Source organism: Arvicola amphibius, chromosome 12 (assembly GCF_903992535.2).
Source record: "Arvicola amphibius chromosome 12, mArvAmp1.2, whole genome shotgun sequence".
Taxonomy (NCBI): domain Eukaryota; kingdom Metazoa; phylum Chordata; class Mammalia; order Rodentia; family Cricetidae; genus Arvicola; species Arvicola amphibius.
Genome location: NC_052058.2, coordinates 20153366 through 20168190, shown reverse-complemented (window position 1 = coordinate 20168190; position 14825 = coordinate 20153366). Strand labels below are relative to the sequence as shown.

Below are 14825 nucleotides of genomic sequence, written 5' to 3'. Positions count from 1 at the left end.
GTGTGAAGGACAAAAATTCTGAAATAATAAATTCCTAGTATCTTCAAAAGGCAGTATCAGGATGCTTAGGGGCTACAGAGGTGTTCTGTTGGTAATGGGTTATTGAACAAATCATGAAGACCTAATTTTGGATTCCCAGAACACATTTAACAAGCAAGCACCAAAGAACATGGTGTTCTATCTTAAAACCATGCAAGAAGCAGAGCTGTGTGCATTCTAAAGGGCTAAAAGGAAAGCTGGAAGTGACTTGTCAGCATTAAGCTATCTGAAGAAGCTCTCTGACTAAAGCCACATGTCTACTTCTTTAAGGAGTTGAACACCCGTTGGGATTCCTTGAAGAGGCTGGCAGATGAGCAGCATCAGCTGCTAAGCAGCGCCCATGCTGTTGAGATGTTCCACAGGTAAGAACCTTCGCACTCAGATGGTACTGCTCTGTTGCAGTCCCCAGCAGGCCTTTAAGTCTGGTCCCTATGGAGAAGAGCTGGTAGTAGATAGGTCTCTTCTTCAAAAAGAGACAGTCTGCTAATAGACCAGATTTGTCTTCAGCAAATTTTCCTCTCTGGACACACTAGACACCCCAAGATAATCAAGTTCAATATTCAATTGGGCATAACATATAATTTGAGATTTAGCTATCATTCCATAATAGAGAATCAAGTTTAAGAATAAATTGGGTTTAAGTCATTATGTTCTTGAACAAGAAATGGAAAGAGAATGGGAGAAGATATAACATCTCTTTTTGCTATTTTTTTTAATTTACTTCTCTCTCACTCAATACATTATGACATCAGCTTCCCTTCCCTCCACTCCTCCCAGCTCCCCCCCCCCATCTCTTCCTCCTCAGATCTATGGCTCCACCATTTTCCCTTCAAAAAACAGCAGGTCTTGTCAACCACTCAAGCTGCTCGTGCAACCTTTGTAATGCTTCGTTCTCACATCCACTTCTGTACTAAGAAACACACACTTACAAGTAAATGATAAAGCAAACTAAAAAGAAACCAAATACTTTCATGCATATGAATGTGGTTTTGATGATGCCAAAAGAAAACAGAGACAAGGATGGTTAAGGCTGTTTAAAATGGCTTACAGCTCAAAAGTATGAAATGTATTGTTTAACCATGCAGTTCTGCAGTTAGTATCAAGCTTGCACTCCACCATCTGGTAGTGATAGCATCTTGAGAAATCTTTAAACTCCTGTGTTCTGATACATAGAATGGAAATAATAACAACATCTATGTCTCTAGATCAAAGCAGCCTAAGTGCCAGTATATCACGAAGGAAGAGAATGATTTGAAGGTGGTGGTGGTACTGGCTTCCTTGTGAGCCAGCCCTCTAGGACACATCATTCTCCTATGCCCTTCACTCTTTTGTGTTCCAGAGAAGCAGATGATATCAAGGAACAGATTGATAAGAAGTGTCGGGCTCTTAGTGCTGCTGACCCGGGTTCTGACCTGCTCAGTGTCCAGGCCCTCCAAAGGCAGCACGAGGTCTTTGAGAGAGACATCATCCCCCTGGGAGAAAAGGTGAGATATATGTTTTCAATCTTTCTCGATACTTTCTCCAAGTTGATGCCTGGAGCAATGCACCTTTCTTTGGTTCTCTCGACAAATCCATTATACTTATATACTTTAAAATCTTGCATTATACTAATTTTTGTACACTCTCCCTCAGGGGAAAAGCCATTAAAATATCATGCCCTATATGCTTTAACACAGGAAAAACTATTGAACTTTTACTGTCTAAATGAATACTTTAGAGAATGTCGATTAAATAGACTTGCAACCCACCGTGGAAACAAATGCCTAAGAGAAAATGAATATTTGCACCGAGTAGTATCAGACTATGTCTAGGTATTAGGAAGTTTTTCCTCGGTCATTAATTAAGTAAGATTATTGCTACCTCAGAGCTGAAGAGAGAAGATTGAAACTTTCCATATACATTGGAGGCAACCTATAACTTGGCATCATCATATAGAGCACAAAGAATGTTTTCATATTAAGAATTATGACCCAGGGGTTTGCAGAATTGATTTAAAAGGCAACATTCAGAGTACCACCATGCTGCTATCAAAATTCTTCTGTTTGTCCAGGTGACCACACTGGGGGAGACAGCTGAGCGTCTCTGTGAGTCTCACCCAGATGCTACTGAGGACCTGCAGAAGCAGAGAAGAGAGCTGAATGAGGCCTGGGATACCCTACAAGGTCTAACAAATGATCGAAAGGAGAGTCTGAATGAAGCCCATAAATTCTTCCTATTCCTCAGCAAGGCTAGGTAAAGCTGACATTCACCAGGCAAGATGGGCAGTTTCTACACATTGCCATGTGTAGAGACCCTAGGAATAACCTGGATACACGTGTCAGTCACTGTTGGGTTACGAAGACTGTATCTAAGTGTCATCTCCAGTGAGGCACAGAAAAACCAGGTTTTATGCTTCAAGCCCTAAAATACCATTTCTTTAAGGCCAACTGAGTAAGCATATGTACAGTATATAATATATACTAGGTGTTGCCAGGAGATGAGTTGGGGGCATAGGGTTTCTTTCTGCTGAGGCAGAGGAAAATAAGGACAACCATGACTGATCCTAATATATTTCTTTCTTCAGTGATCTGGAGAATTGGATCAAAGGCATTGGTGGTGTAATATCATCACCTGAGCTGGCTGAGGACTTAACTGGCACAGAGATCTTACTGGAACGACATCAGGTACGGCTATTCACCACCGATGTAAAACTCTCTTCTCGCTTCAGAATTTCCTACAGTCTTCCCCGGGACCTTCCCTCACCTTTCCTCCTCTCCCCACAGGAGCATCACGATGACATGAAGGGAGAGGACCCTACCTTCCAGGCCTTAGAGGACTTCGGCACAGAACTTATAGATGGAGGCCACCGAAACAGCCCTGAAATTGAAAATACTCTTCGTGATATTAAGTTAAAGAGAGACGAGTTGGAGAAGGGTTGGGAAAACCGCAAGAAGATGCTAGACCAGTGCTTAGAACTTCAGGTATAGAATTCTCCATATAGTCGGGGGTTAGCCTCAGTTCCTTGAGTGGTTTCAGATGCTGATTGCAGGCACTCACTGTATTAGACTCTGTGAGCTGGAGACGCCAGCGTCTCTTGGTTGTTGCACACTGCACTCTGTGCTGTAGACTGAGCATCCTTATGTTCTAGGCTCTTGTTTCTGTTAAAAGAGACAAAGAAGTGTCTATGCAATGGCTCAGTGGGTAAAGCTATTTGCTGAACAACCTGATGAGCTGAATGACATTGTAAAAGACATGTAGAGGGGGAGCTACTCCACAAAGTTGTCCACTGACTTTCCTGTGCACACCATGGAGCCCCCCAACCCTCTCTCTCATACAAGCACAGATGCGTTACTACTAATAATAATAAATAATCGAAGTAAAAGCTTTTTTAAAAGAGTGTGCAAAAAGATAGCAATCAGTCTTGTACATAAATGAGGTTATTGTCATTAAATACAATTGAGTAATTAGCTGAAGGATTAGTTTTCAATAAGAACGTCTGTGTTCAGGTCCTAGAACTGCAAATATCCTTAGAGTGTGTTTCTTTGTGTAAGAAGTACAGATAATTCTAATATCGGGGATTTTTACTAATAAAATAATGTATGATTTTTGAGGATAAAGAGGAAGGGGTGATCATAATGTTTGAGGGAGTGTTTGGAAATATCAGACACATCTATGGGTAATATTTGACAAAGTTTTGAAGAAGTAACCAGCCGAAAGTTAGACACATGGAAAATCTCAGAACTTAGATCCTTCCTTTAAAGTTAATTTCAGCTGCATACTGAGTTCGATGACAACCGAGGCTACCAAAGAGTCTGTCTCCAATTTTAAGAGGTGGGGGGAGATAAAGGAGAGAGTCAGTCAGTAGTTACTAGATGTACCATATAGCGACAGTGTCCTCACATGTACTACATTTACTATGACTTATAAAACATGTAGCAAACTGTAAAGTGACAGTATATTTAAGATTTATTCAAAGAATGCTTCATCAAGGGATATACCAGGTCTGGCAAGATGCTCTGTGTTATCACCACTGAGGAGGGATAAAGTCACTTCCTTGGCCCCTGTAGAGTAACCGTATGTTTGCCTATGATTTCACCTATTCACCCCGTATAGTTGTTCCGAGGGACCTGTGAACAGCTTGAGAGCTGGATGGTGGCACGTGAGAATTCCCTAAGGTTAGACGACAGGGATCAGTTAAGCAGTCTCGAAGCTCTGATGAAGAAACGGGATGATTTGGACAAATCAATCGCTGCCCAGGTAATAATCAATATTAAAATTCCAGTACCAGCGGCTGGAGAGATGGCTCAGCGATGAAGAGCGCTGGCTGTTCTTTCAGAGGACCTGGGTTCAGTTCCCAGCACCCACATGGCAGCTTACAACTGCCTGTAACTCTGCCTCGAGGGGATCTGGCACCTTCACACAGACATGCACGTAGGCAAAATATCAACATGCATAAAATAAAAATAAATAAATCATTTTTAAAATTTCCAGTTCCAACTATTGTTGGGAGCCATGTGGCCTAGTTTCAGATCAGCATATAAATGCTTGTTCAACGGGTCTCCAAGAGGCAAAGTCCATGGATATGGTCTCTCATTTAGCAAAGACCAGTAGACCTCAAAACAGCACAGCACACTGCTAAGTCCACGTGGCCTGCAGCCACTCTTCTGTGTCATAATGTTGATGATACTCTTGGCAGGTTTTAGTTTCGCTTTGTCAGTCGCTCATGAGACACAGAAGGAAACATTCCCAGAAACCCCACTTTTTTTTCTCAAATATTTTCCCTAAAATTATTTAGTAACTGATTGTTCTCAGGTTTCTGTTAGAAAGGCTTAAGCATTCAGGACCCTTTTCTATAAAAAGGGAACAGTTAGAGAATTGCAACCCAGCTGTATGCAAGCAGTTCATGGCAAATCACCCCCATGTCTGCAAACATGCTTTGTTAAGATTTGAATATTGTTGTTCTTGAAAATGTATGCCTATGTTTATCACCTTTTAGTTTTGTAAGGACAGTAGATGCTTGGCCCAATATTTAGCCAAGCTAACAAAATATTGAGCATTGTTTTTAGTTTAAAAGTTGTTTTGATGTAAAAGTAAGAAAAAAAGCATATTTTTACCAGAGGTTAATCCTAGAGGGTGAGAAAAACATGCATTTTTTTGAAGTATAGGTAAACACGACTTGAGGTATTCAGAACCAGTCATTTGTGGGAAATTCATCTGGTGGGCAGACACAATCTTCTTTTGTTGACACCCTTTCCCACTCTCAAGGAATCCAGACTGTAGTGCGACCACAGCAAACTATTAGTAATAACAGATACTATATGCCCTTACCTAGTTTTCTGATTTTTAAGGCATTTTACTTTGCATTTGTTTCTCTTTAAGCATTGTTTTTTGGCATGCTAATTGTATGTCATAGTGGGTTTCCTATAACAATCCATGTACGTATTGAGCATAGTCATATCCTGTTACCTGTCCTTGTCCTCCACCCACTCCTGCACTTGCTGTCTTCCCTCTCAGCTTGCCCTTATTCATTCTACTTCCATATATTTTTCTTTTCTTCTTTAATGGCCCGTGACATTCATGAGGTTGTTGACTGGAACATGGTGTAAGTTTGTTTAGTAACTACACCATAGAAGCAGATACCTCTCCTTCACCCACAGAACTGTACACAAATCCTTAGGAATGGGTTGGGCTCCATCAGTCCTGTCTTAGACAAATGTCCTTTAGCAGTTTCTTTTTGTTCTTCTTCTTGTTCTTCCTCCTCCTCTTCCTTCTCCTTCTCTTCCTCTTCCCCTTTCCCTTCCCCTCCCCCTCCCCCTCCCCCCCCCTCGTCCTCCTCTTTCTCCTTCTTCTCCTTTGGCTTTCTGAGACAGGGTTTCTCTGTCTTTGGAACCTGTCCTGGAACTAGCTTTTGTAGACCAGGCTGGCCTCGAACTCAGAGATCCACCTGCTTCTGCCTCACAAGTGTTGGGATTAAAGGACTGTACCACAAGCGCCCAGCGGGGGACCCTACCTTCTAGCTTTTGTACATGTGCTTTTGAATGAGCGTTGAACATGTGCAGAACCAGAAAAGTAGAAAAATGCCTATCAGAGAGGAAGGAAGATTCCTTAGGCACATGTAGATCATATGTGATGTGAAAGCGAGCAGGAATAAATACTGGGAGTAGAAAACCTGAAAAACACAGAGAAAGAACAGGGATATGGGAAAGAGAAAGGGATTGGAATAAGGGTCAACCAAAACTAAACATGTATAAAACAGTCACAGGGAAATTTGATACTTGATAAGCTGATCAAAAAATAAAGTAAAATAAAATAGTTTGAATGGGTGTCGCCTGTGTGGGTAGATGGCATTACTCTCAAAAGTCTAGTAATCCTCAAGTCACCTTTGAATCTTACAGGCAATGATGGAGCAGGAAGGAGAGGTTGAAAAATTATGTCTGGACATTTGGCTTTCTCATATTAAGGTCTCCATTATTATAAAACACAGGTTTTAGAACTAAAGGTGACTTCATGTTACTCTCTATTTTAGCATCTTACACAACACAGGATTCATCTTTACAATAACCATGAGAAAAGTTTGGTATATAGGGAAGTTAGTACTATTCACACACACACACACACACACACACACACACACACACACTGTTTATCTTTAGGGTGGATCCTGGAATTATATCAAAGACCTACTCAGCAGGCACCTGTGTTCTTTCGTTTCCTCTTTTCCAGGAAGGGAAGATTGCTGACCTAGAGCATGTTGCCACAAGGCTCATAGATGATGACCACTATGCCAAGGAAGAGATTGCTGGTCGCCTCCAACGAGTGCTAGACAGGTCAGGCCTGCAAAGTCCCCTCTCTGTATCAGTATCATGATAAGGAGAGACCTTTAAATTCTTGTCCTTTGGGCATATATTTCTTAGGAAACCTCCTGTTCTAGACTTACAACATGAAAAGCATAAAAGATACTTGATAGGTTACATTGCTTAACCACTGGGTTATATGCCTGAAAAAGTGAGAGTCTATGAGGGGCCAAGAGTCAGGTTGGAAGATGGAAAATGTTTTGTATGTAGCATCAGAGCAAAAAAAAAAAATGCTGGGTAAAAAATGATCCGACCTCATCTTTTAGATGGAAATCTCTCAAAGAACAGCTGCTTGCTGAACTGGGAAAGCTCGGGAACTATGCTGACCTGAAACAGTTCTATCGTGACTATGAGGATATAGACGAATGGATTGATGAGATGCTGCCCACTGCATGTGATGAATCCTATAAAGACGCAACTAACATTCAGGCAAGTTCAAAATAGAAATCTTGAAAAATCTCTCCACTCTCACTGTTGTTTGAATGATCACACTAGGTGGTTGGTTGAGTTTTATTGTTTGTTGTTGTTGGGGGTTGGGGGGCACAGTGGTTGTTTGGTCCCATTGGTCTAATCATGCTTTTCTTGATGAGTCTCCAATAATGGTTCTCTTGATGAGCAGCTGATGTAGTTTTTCCCTTTGCCTTTAGAGGAAGTATCTGAAACATCAGGCCTTCGAAAATGAAGTCAATGGTCGTGCAGAGCAGGTTGATGGGGTCCTCAGTCTTGGGAACTCCCTGATTGAGCGGGGCGTATGCGACGGGGATGAAGAGAACATGAAGGTAAAGTGCGTGCTGCGATAAAGCTTGGTCTCCAGAGGCCTGTGAAGAGAAGTCCTTCGCGTCTTCAGTATTTCCTGGGGAGAAGTAGAAATAGAGGCATACTTCCTGGAGTTCCAACAAGGCTTCCGCCTTAACCATGCCTGTTTGACATTTCCTCTTTTCTGCCAAGTACCTTTTGGCATTCAAACACCAACCACTGAATGAAGCTCAGCATCCTGGTTTTGAAACTTCTCCTTTCGCCTCACACCGGCTGTTTCCCAGATTTGTATTGCTAGTTTGAAATGGATGACATTCAATTACCACCAGTTCACTTACTGCAAGACCCTCCCCCACATTATCCCTGTTGGCAGAGGCCAATAGTTCATTTCCTGACTGCCCTGACTCGCAATAATCACGCAGAAACTGTATTATTTGCGAGACTGTTTGGCCAATAGCTTAAGCATATTTTTAGCTAGCTCTTATATCCTAAACTAACCCATCTCCACTAATCTGTGCATTACCATGAGGTTGTGGCCTACCGGTAAAGCTTCAGAGGACTCTGGCAGAGGCGTCTGTCTCCTGACATGGCTATATGGCTTCTCCCTGACTCTGCTTTCTCTCTCTCTCTCTCTCTCTCTCTCTCTCTCTCTCTCTATATATATATATATATATATATATATATATATATATATATATATATATATATATATTCTGCCTGGCTTTACTCCATTAAGCCATTGGATGAAACAGCTTCTTTATTAACCCATGGCAGTAAAATGTATTCACATAATATATCACCTCCCACATCATATCCCTTCAAGTTCTTATAGGGTCCAGAATTCCAAGGACTATAATGAGTTCTCACTCTCTAGGAGCAACTGGACCAACTAAAAGAAAAATGGGACTATCTCCTAGAGAAAACAACTGACAAAGGGCAGAAGCTCAATGAGGCTAGTCGCCAGCAAAGGTTCAACACCAGCATCCAGGACTTTGAGTTCTGGCTTTCAGAGGTAACTGTACCTGAGAATAATGTGAACATTAAAACTTAATAAATACCCATTAAGTAATTTAATTTATATGTGAATTATTTTCTTGACCCTTCTTGGTAAATATCTGAGAACATTTTTTAAATGTAGTTTTCACTTAGAATCTTTGCTTCCCATTTCTCTGGTCCCAGGCAGAAGGCTTGTTGGCCATGAAAGATCAGGCCAGGGACTTAACCTCAGCAGGAAACCTACTTAAGAAGCATCAGCTACTGGAAGCAGAGATGTTGGCACGAGAGGTAAGAAGCGGTGGAATCTCATTCCTCTGGACAGGGTGGAAATATTTATGACCTCCTATCTTAGGAGAGAACTTGAGAATACAGCCTTGATATCACTGACCAGCAGCCATTTCAGTCAGGTCAAATCCATGGGTGGCACTCATTGTGACAGTCATTATTGCTTACCACTGAAGCCACTGAAACATAGGCTTCAGACTCTAGGAAGTAGATCCTGGAAGTTATCTTATTTATCATTTTGCTGATGTATAAACTTACTGCTTTCTGAAGCTATGCACTTGTGGTAGTCTTTGAAGGAAAAGAGTAGTTGGTATTAGGTCCTGATGAGGAGAAAAAGGAGGGAGATCATGAGCAAGGAAGTCAGGACCGTGAGGAGTGCGTTTACCCATTGAGACGGTGGGACAGATCTAACAGGAGACCACCAAGTCCAGTTGGAATGGGACTGATAGAACAGGGGACCAAACCGGACTCTCTGAATGTGGCTGACGGTGGAGGAGGTCTGAGAAACCAAGGACAACGGCGATGAGCATGAACTCTACAGCATGGACGGGCTCACTGTGAGCCTTGTCAGTTTGGTTGCTCACCTTCCTGGACTTAGGGGGAGCTGGGAGGACCTTGGACTTAACATAGTGAAGGGAACCCTGATGGCTCTTTGTCTTGGAGAGGGGTGGAGTGGGGTAGGGGTGGAAGGGGGAGGAGGAGGGGAGGAGATGGAAATTTTTAATAAAAAAATGAGAGAAAAAAAAGAAAAGGAAAGAAATAAAGCCAGATGAGAGAATGCAATAAGAATGAAACACATCAATAAGTACACATGTATGTTCTATGGAGGATTGCAGCTACAGCCTGACCTGGGGCAGTAAAAAAATTCTGACAGGATTAACTATTGATTACATACCAGATAATTATATAAAATTAGTTTTACTTAGTAACAAAGATACACATTAAAAGGTCAAAACCCAAAAGTTTTCTGGTTTTGTTATATCAGAACCTTGTAATATTTTCCATTACATAATTATTGGGCTGCACTAGCATGAACACAAGCATAAAGGCATTGGATGTATTGTGGGGTCAGCCCAAGAATACTACAAAAGAGGGCACTGTTGAATACTTTGATCACTTGCTTAGTAACTATCAAATGCAGCACTGTGAAGACGGTTGTGTGTGGGGAAGGTTATTCTCGGTGGTGAGAACAGGAGAGAATATAGGTGGGCTAGGTTGACTAGAAATAAATGTGATCTGGAGTAATATAGGCATGATATCTATATTGATGATACACCTCTTACCCAGTTACTTTGTGTGAAACCCTTAGTCGTGTATATCGAAATCAGTGTCTTCAAAAGCCATCTTTTGAATCTAGTTAAGGAAGTCTAGAATCTATATAATTACATATTCCTTCATTCACTAAGCATGCTGGATTTTCTAGGACCCTCTCAAAGATCTGAATAATCTGGCTAAGGAGCTGATCTCCAGTGGGACTTTCAACATTGACCAGATAGAAAAGAAAATTAATGGTGTCAATGAGCGCTTCAAAAATGTCCAGAGCTTGGCAGCTGCACACCATGAAAAGCTGAAAGAGACCTATGCCTTGTTCCAGTTCTTCCAGGACCTGGATGATGAGGAAGCCTGGATAGAGTATGTATCGCCACCTCCCTGATTTAATTTATTCTAAAGTCAATATGTAATTAAATTTTATGTCGATAATTCTTTTTAACCTCTGCCTCACTGAAAAGAAACATTAGTTTCACTTTTCATCTTCGGTGTGTGCAGGCAAGAAATCCAGTGCAGAGGGAGATAGGAAAAGCAGTTCATCCACATTCTGTGAGTGAAATTCAAACACCATATACATTGATTTTAACTAGCGCATTGAATTCTAGGGCCTGGATAGCTGACACTTTGTAGCTTATACAGAAGACCACGACATTGTCATTATTGTTTCCTTTGGGATTTGTTTGTTTTTATTTACATGCACATGAGTTGGTCTGTGTATATGTGTACTTGCGTGCAAGTGCTCATAGAGGCCAGAAGAGAACACAGAACCCCTAGAGCTAGAGTTGCAGGTGGTTGTTTAGCCTCCTGATGTGGGAGTTAGGAACCCGTCCTCTGCCAGAGCAGCAGGTGTCCTTAACTTCTAAGCCACCTCTCCAGCCCTCGCCCGTTAGTCTTTCTGTACTTGTTACATAATACATGACACTAAGCAGTTACATTATCTGTCGTAGTTTTATTGCTGATTCCATCCTTTTAAATATGGTTGAGAAATTCTTAACAAATCAGTATTTTTTGCCTGCTTCATAGGTACTTTGTTCCTTGTGTTTCTCATCTGCCAATCCTCAGATTCTTACAAGTAACAAACAAATGAGATAGAAGAATGGTTTTCAAGGTGTCAAGTCGGACCTTTGAGTAGTCATAAAATACTATAAACGTTTCATATGCTTTGTAATGGTAAAAATCAAATTCAAGACTTTGTGCAAACTAGGCAAGTTCTCTACCACTACGTTATATTCCCAAATATTGTTATTGATACTAATAAACAAAAATAATGGGAGTAATATAATTTTTATAGTTTTCAAAAAGGGAACATTAATATATGTTCTAGAGTACCAAGAGAAAGGCTGTTACAGCTATATGCACGGTGGACATTATTTTATTTATTTTAGCTTTTGTTGATAGAAATAAAGTTTTTTTGGAATTCTCTTCCACCGCTTGTCTTTGTGGTATTGGTTCATGGATCAGTAAGGGTTTCTATTGCTTAGATAAACCACTCTGGCCTAAAGCAACCTGGAGAGGAAAAGGTTTATTTTTTTTCCCTCATGGTTTTTTTTTTATATTTAAAAATTTCCATCTCCTTCCCTCCTCCTTCCCCCTCCCTCCCCTCCTCCTCCCCCTTCCCTCCCCTCCTTCTCCCCCTTCCCTCCCCTCCCCTCCACCCATACCTCCCCTCCCTCCCTCTCAAGGCCAAGGAGCCATCAGGGTTCCCCACTCTATGCTAAGACCAAGGTCCTCCCAACTCCCCCCCAGGACCAGGAAGGTGATCGACCAAGCTGAGAAGGCTCCCACAGAGCCCGTCCATGCAGAAGAATCAGGAAAAGGTTTATTTCAACTTACAGTTAAACACCACAGTCCTTCACTGAAGGAAGGCAGGGCAGGAACTCAAACAGGTCAGAAACCTGGTGGCAGCAGCTGACGGCAAAGACCATAGGCTTGTTCTTCTTTCCTCATAGTTCCTTGTAGAGAACTGGATCTTCCTACATCAATCAGCAATCAAGCAAATGCACCAAAGTCTGGCCCACAGACCAGTGCTGTGGGAGTGTTTTCACAACTGAGATTCCCTCTTCACAAGACTCTAGCTTCTGTCATGTTGACATAAAACTAACCACCAGAGTCCCAGAGTTGGTAGAATCTATCATCTAATCGCCACACATATAATGAGAAAGCTATTGCTCGGGGTTGATCTCAGATATATATAATCTCTGATTTTTCCACTTTCTTTCTTGGTCTCAGAGAGAAGTTGTTACGAGTGAGCTCCCAAGACTATGGGAGAGACCTTCAGAGTGTTCAGAACTTACTTAAGAAACACAAACGTATAGAGGGAGAGCTGTTGGCACATGAACCTGCTGTCCAGGTAGGAATTGAATGCCAGACCTAAAGAGACAGAAATCACCTAAAAGCAGTTCTACATAACATAGTTAGATAAATCAATACAGTAAAATGCAAAAGCAGTGTTCAGACATAGCTATTCCTCATTCAGTTCATAAAAATTCTTCTCATGGCATATTTTATGTTCTCTGAATAGAAGATTCTAGACAGGATGCCAAGATCTTTCATAGAATGTTTAATTCTGACGCTGAGGGACAGTCACTGACAATTGGGATGTGGATTGAGAAGCCTGTAAAGGTAACCCTGATTCAGAACTGGCAGCAGAGACCCCCGTGACTGTGAATAACCAATAAGGAATAACAAGTAGAGTAGCCTACTGGGTTTCTGGGATGTTTGTCAATATATTTGGAAACACTTAGCATAGAAGATATTGCTCTGGCTTTCTTCATTTTGCCAGTATCCCAGGACCTATCTGAGTCACAGGAGCACATGGATAATCTGGCATTAGAAAAGAAAGACTAGATCCCCTGCCGTGAATTATGACCAAATGAGAGGAGGAGATTATGGAATAATATAATGTGGAATATGTGTTCTCCAGAATGTCCTGGATACAGCAGAGAGCCTGAGAGACAAGGCTGCTGTGGGGAAGGAGGAGATCCAGGAGAGGCTGGCTCAGTTTGTTCAACATTGGGAAAAGCTCAAAGAGTTGGCCAAGACCAGGTAAGGTGGACAATAAAAATCCCAATGAGACTCCTGTGTTTGGGGAATTAGACTGGTGTTTGGAAGACACTTATGTTTCAGCCGAACATGGCCTATAGACCCAAATCTATTTTATTAATTCTGGCACAAACACCAAGTCTCTCATGAACCTGTCCTCTGGTGGCTATGGGCAGACATTTCTTTCTGGGGAATAAGAGGAATTTACCAGGATGGAGAGATGGGTCTGCAGTTAAGGACACTTGATGCTCCTACAGACAACCCAAGTTTAGTTCTCAGCACCTATAATTGGATGCTTGACAACCATTTGTAATTCCAGTTCCAGGGAATCCAGTGCTGTCTACTGGCTGACAGTCACCAGCATGTGTGTGGTGGATATTCATACTATCTTAGTTAATATTTCTGCTGCCATCATAAAGCAAAGCAATTTGGAGTAGAAAGAGTTTATTTTGGCTTGCAGTTCCGTGTCACATTCCATCACGAAGGGAAGTAAAGGCAGGAACTCAAGCAGTGCAGGAACCTGATGCAGAGGCTATAGGAAATGCTGTTTACTAGCTTGCTCCCCATGATTTGCTCGGCATGCTTTTATATAGCACCTTGAACCACAGCTTAGCATTAATACTCAGGCATATATGTTGCATTGAGGCCACTTGTTAGTTCCCGGCTGCTCAACCCCAAAATAATCACACAGAAACCATATTATTTAAATCACTGCTTGACCCATTAGCTCTAGCTTCTTATTTGCTAACTCTTACATCTTAATTTAACCCATCTCCATTAAACTGTGCATCACCGTGAGTTTGTGGCCTACCAGTAAAGTCTCAACACATCTGTCTTTGGCAGCAGCTCCATGGCTTCTCTTCACTCTGCCTCCTTCTCCCAGCATTCAGCTTAGTTTTCCCTGCCTAGCTCTGTTCCCTTATAGCTCTGCTATAGGCTCAAAGCAGTTCCTTTATTTATAAATGATAACCACAGCATAGAGAGGGAAATCTCACATCACATATACACATGCACATAACTAAAAAAATAAATATTTTTAAAATCAAGGATCTTTTCTGGATCTTATCTTTCATCAAATAAGAGGAAAGATAGTGCTTGTTATGGAGAGCCTCTGCCTTACTCTGGAGTGTCCATTGCCCTGAAACTTTTGTTTGTGTGGGATTTCCTTCTTTTGTCAAAGTTTCAATGCTATTACAAAATAAAATTCAAGGGCACTAGTCTCTCCTGTGTCGTGGGGGATCAGTACCACTGACCAATAGGGATGTAGACTGTGTTCTTGTCCAGTTAAGCTGTGTCTGTCCTTAGAACCAGTGATTTTCTAGAGTGGGATTATGCTGCCCCACTGTAGCTCCACAGTTTACCTGTCCCTTCTACTCCTGTTGGCATGACCACCTTGTTACAGAGGGGCTCAGTTGGAAGAGTCTCTTCAGTATCTGCAATTCATGGAAAACGCAGAGGAAGAGGAAGCATGGCTGAGTGAGAAGAATGCGATGGTCAGCCGGGGGGATTCTGGAGACACACTGGCAGCTACTCAGGTAAAGAAAGGCAGAATGGGTCAACTATGTCCTCTCTTTCATTTGGATCTTTCCTTAAGAAAATGATATT

At 41.7% G+C, this 14825-nt stretch overlaps 1 protein-coding gene across 1 annotated transcript in view; it reads left to right on the top strand.

Moving 5' to 3' along the window:
- The window catches only part of Spta1 (spectrin alpha, erythrocytic 1), a 71204-nt gene that overhangs the window by 34148 nt on the left and 22231 nt on the right, over positions 1-14825 (top strand). Inside the window, exons 25-39 of the mRNA XM_038349580.1 lie at positions 310-401; positions 1379-1523; positions 2090-2271; positions 2603-2702; positions 2802-2999; positions 4132-4275; positions 6742-6845; positions 7139-7301; positions 7520-7651; positions 8503-8640; positions 8808-8912; positions 10333-10541; positions 12408-12528; positions 13102-13223; positions 14623-14755. Coding sequence (XP_038205508.1) covers positions 310-401; positions 1379-1523; positions 2090-2271; positions 2603-2702; positions 2802-2999; positions 4132-4275; positions 6742-6845; positions 7139-7301; positions 7520-7651; positions 8503-8640; positions 8808-8912; positions 10333-10541; positions 12408-12528; positions 13102-13223; positions 14623-14755 — 2088 coding nt within the window. The remainder of the gene's footprint in view (positions 1-309; positions 402-1378; positions 1524-2089; positions 2272-2602; positions 2703-2801; positions 3000-4131; positions 4276-6741; positions 6846-7138; positions 7302-7519; positions 7652-8502; positions 8641-8807; positions 8913-10332; positions 10542-12407; positions 12529-13101; positions 13224-14622; positions 14756-14825) is intronic.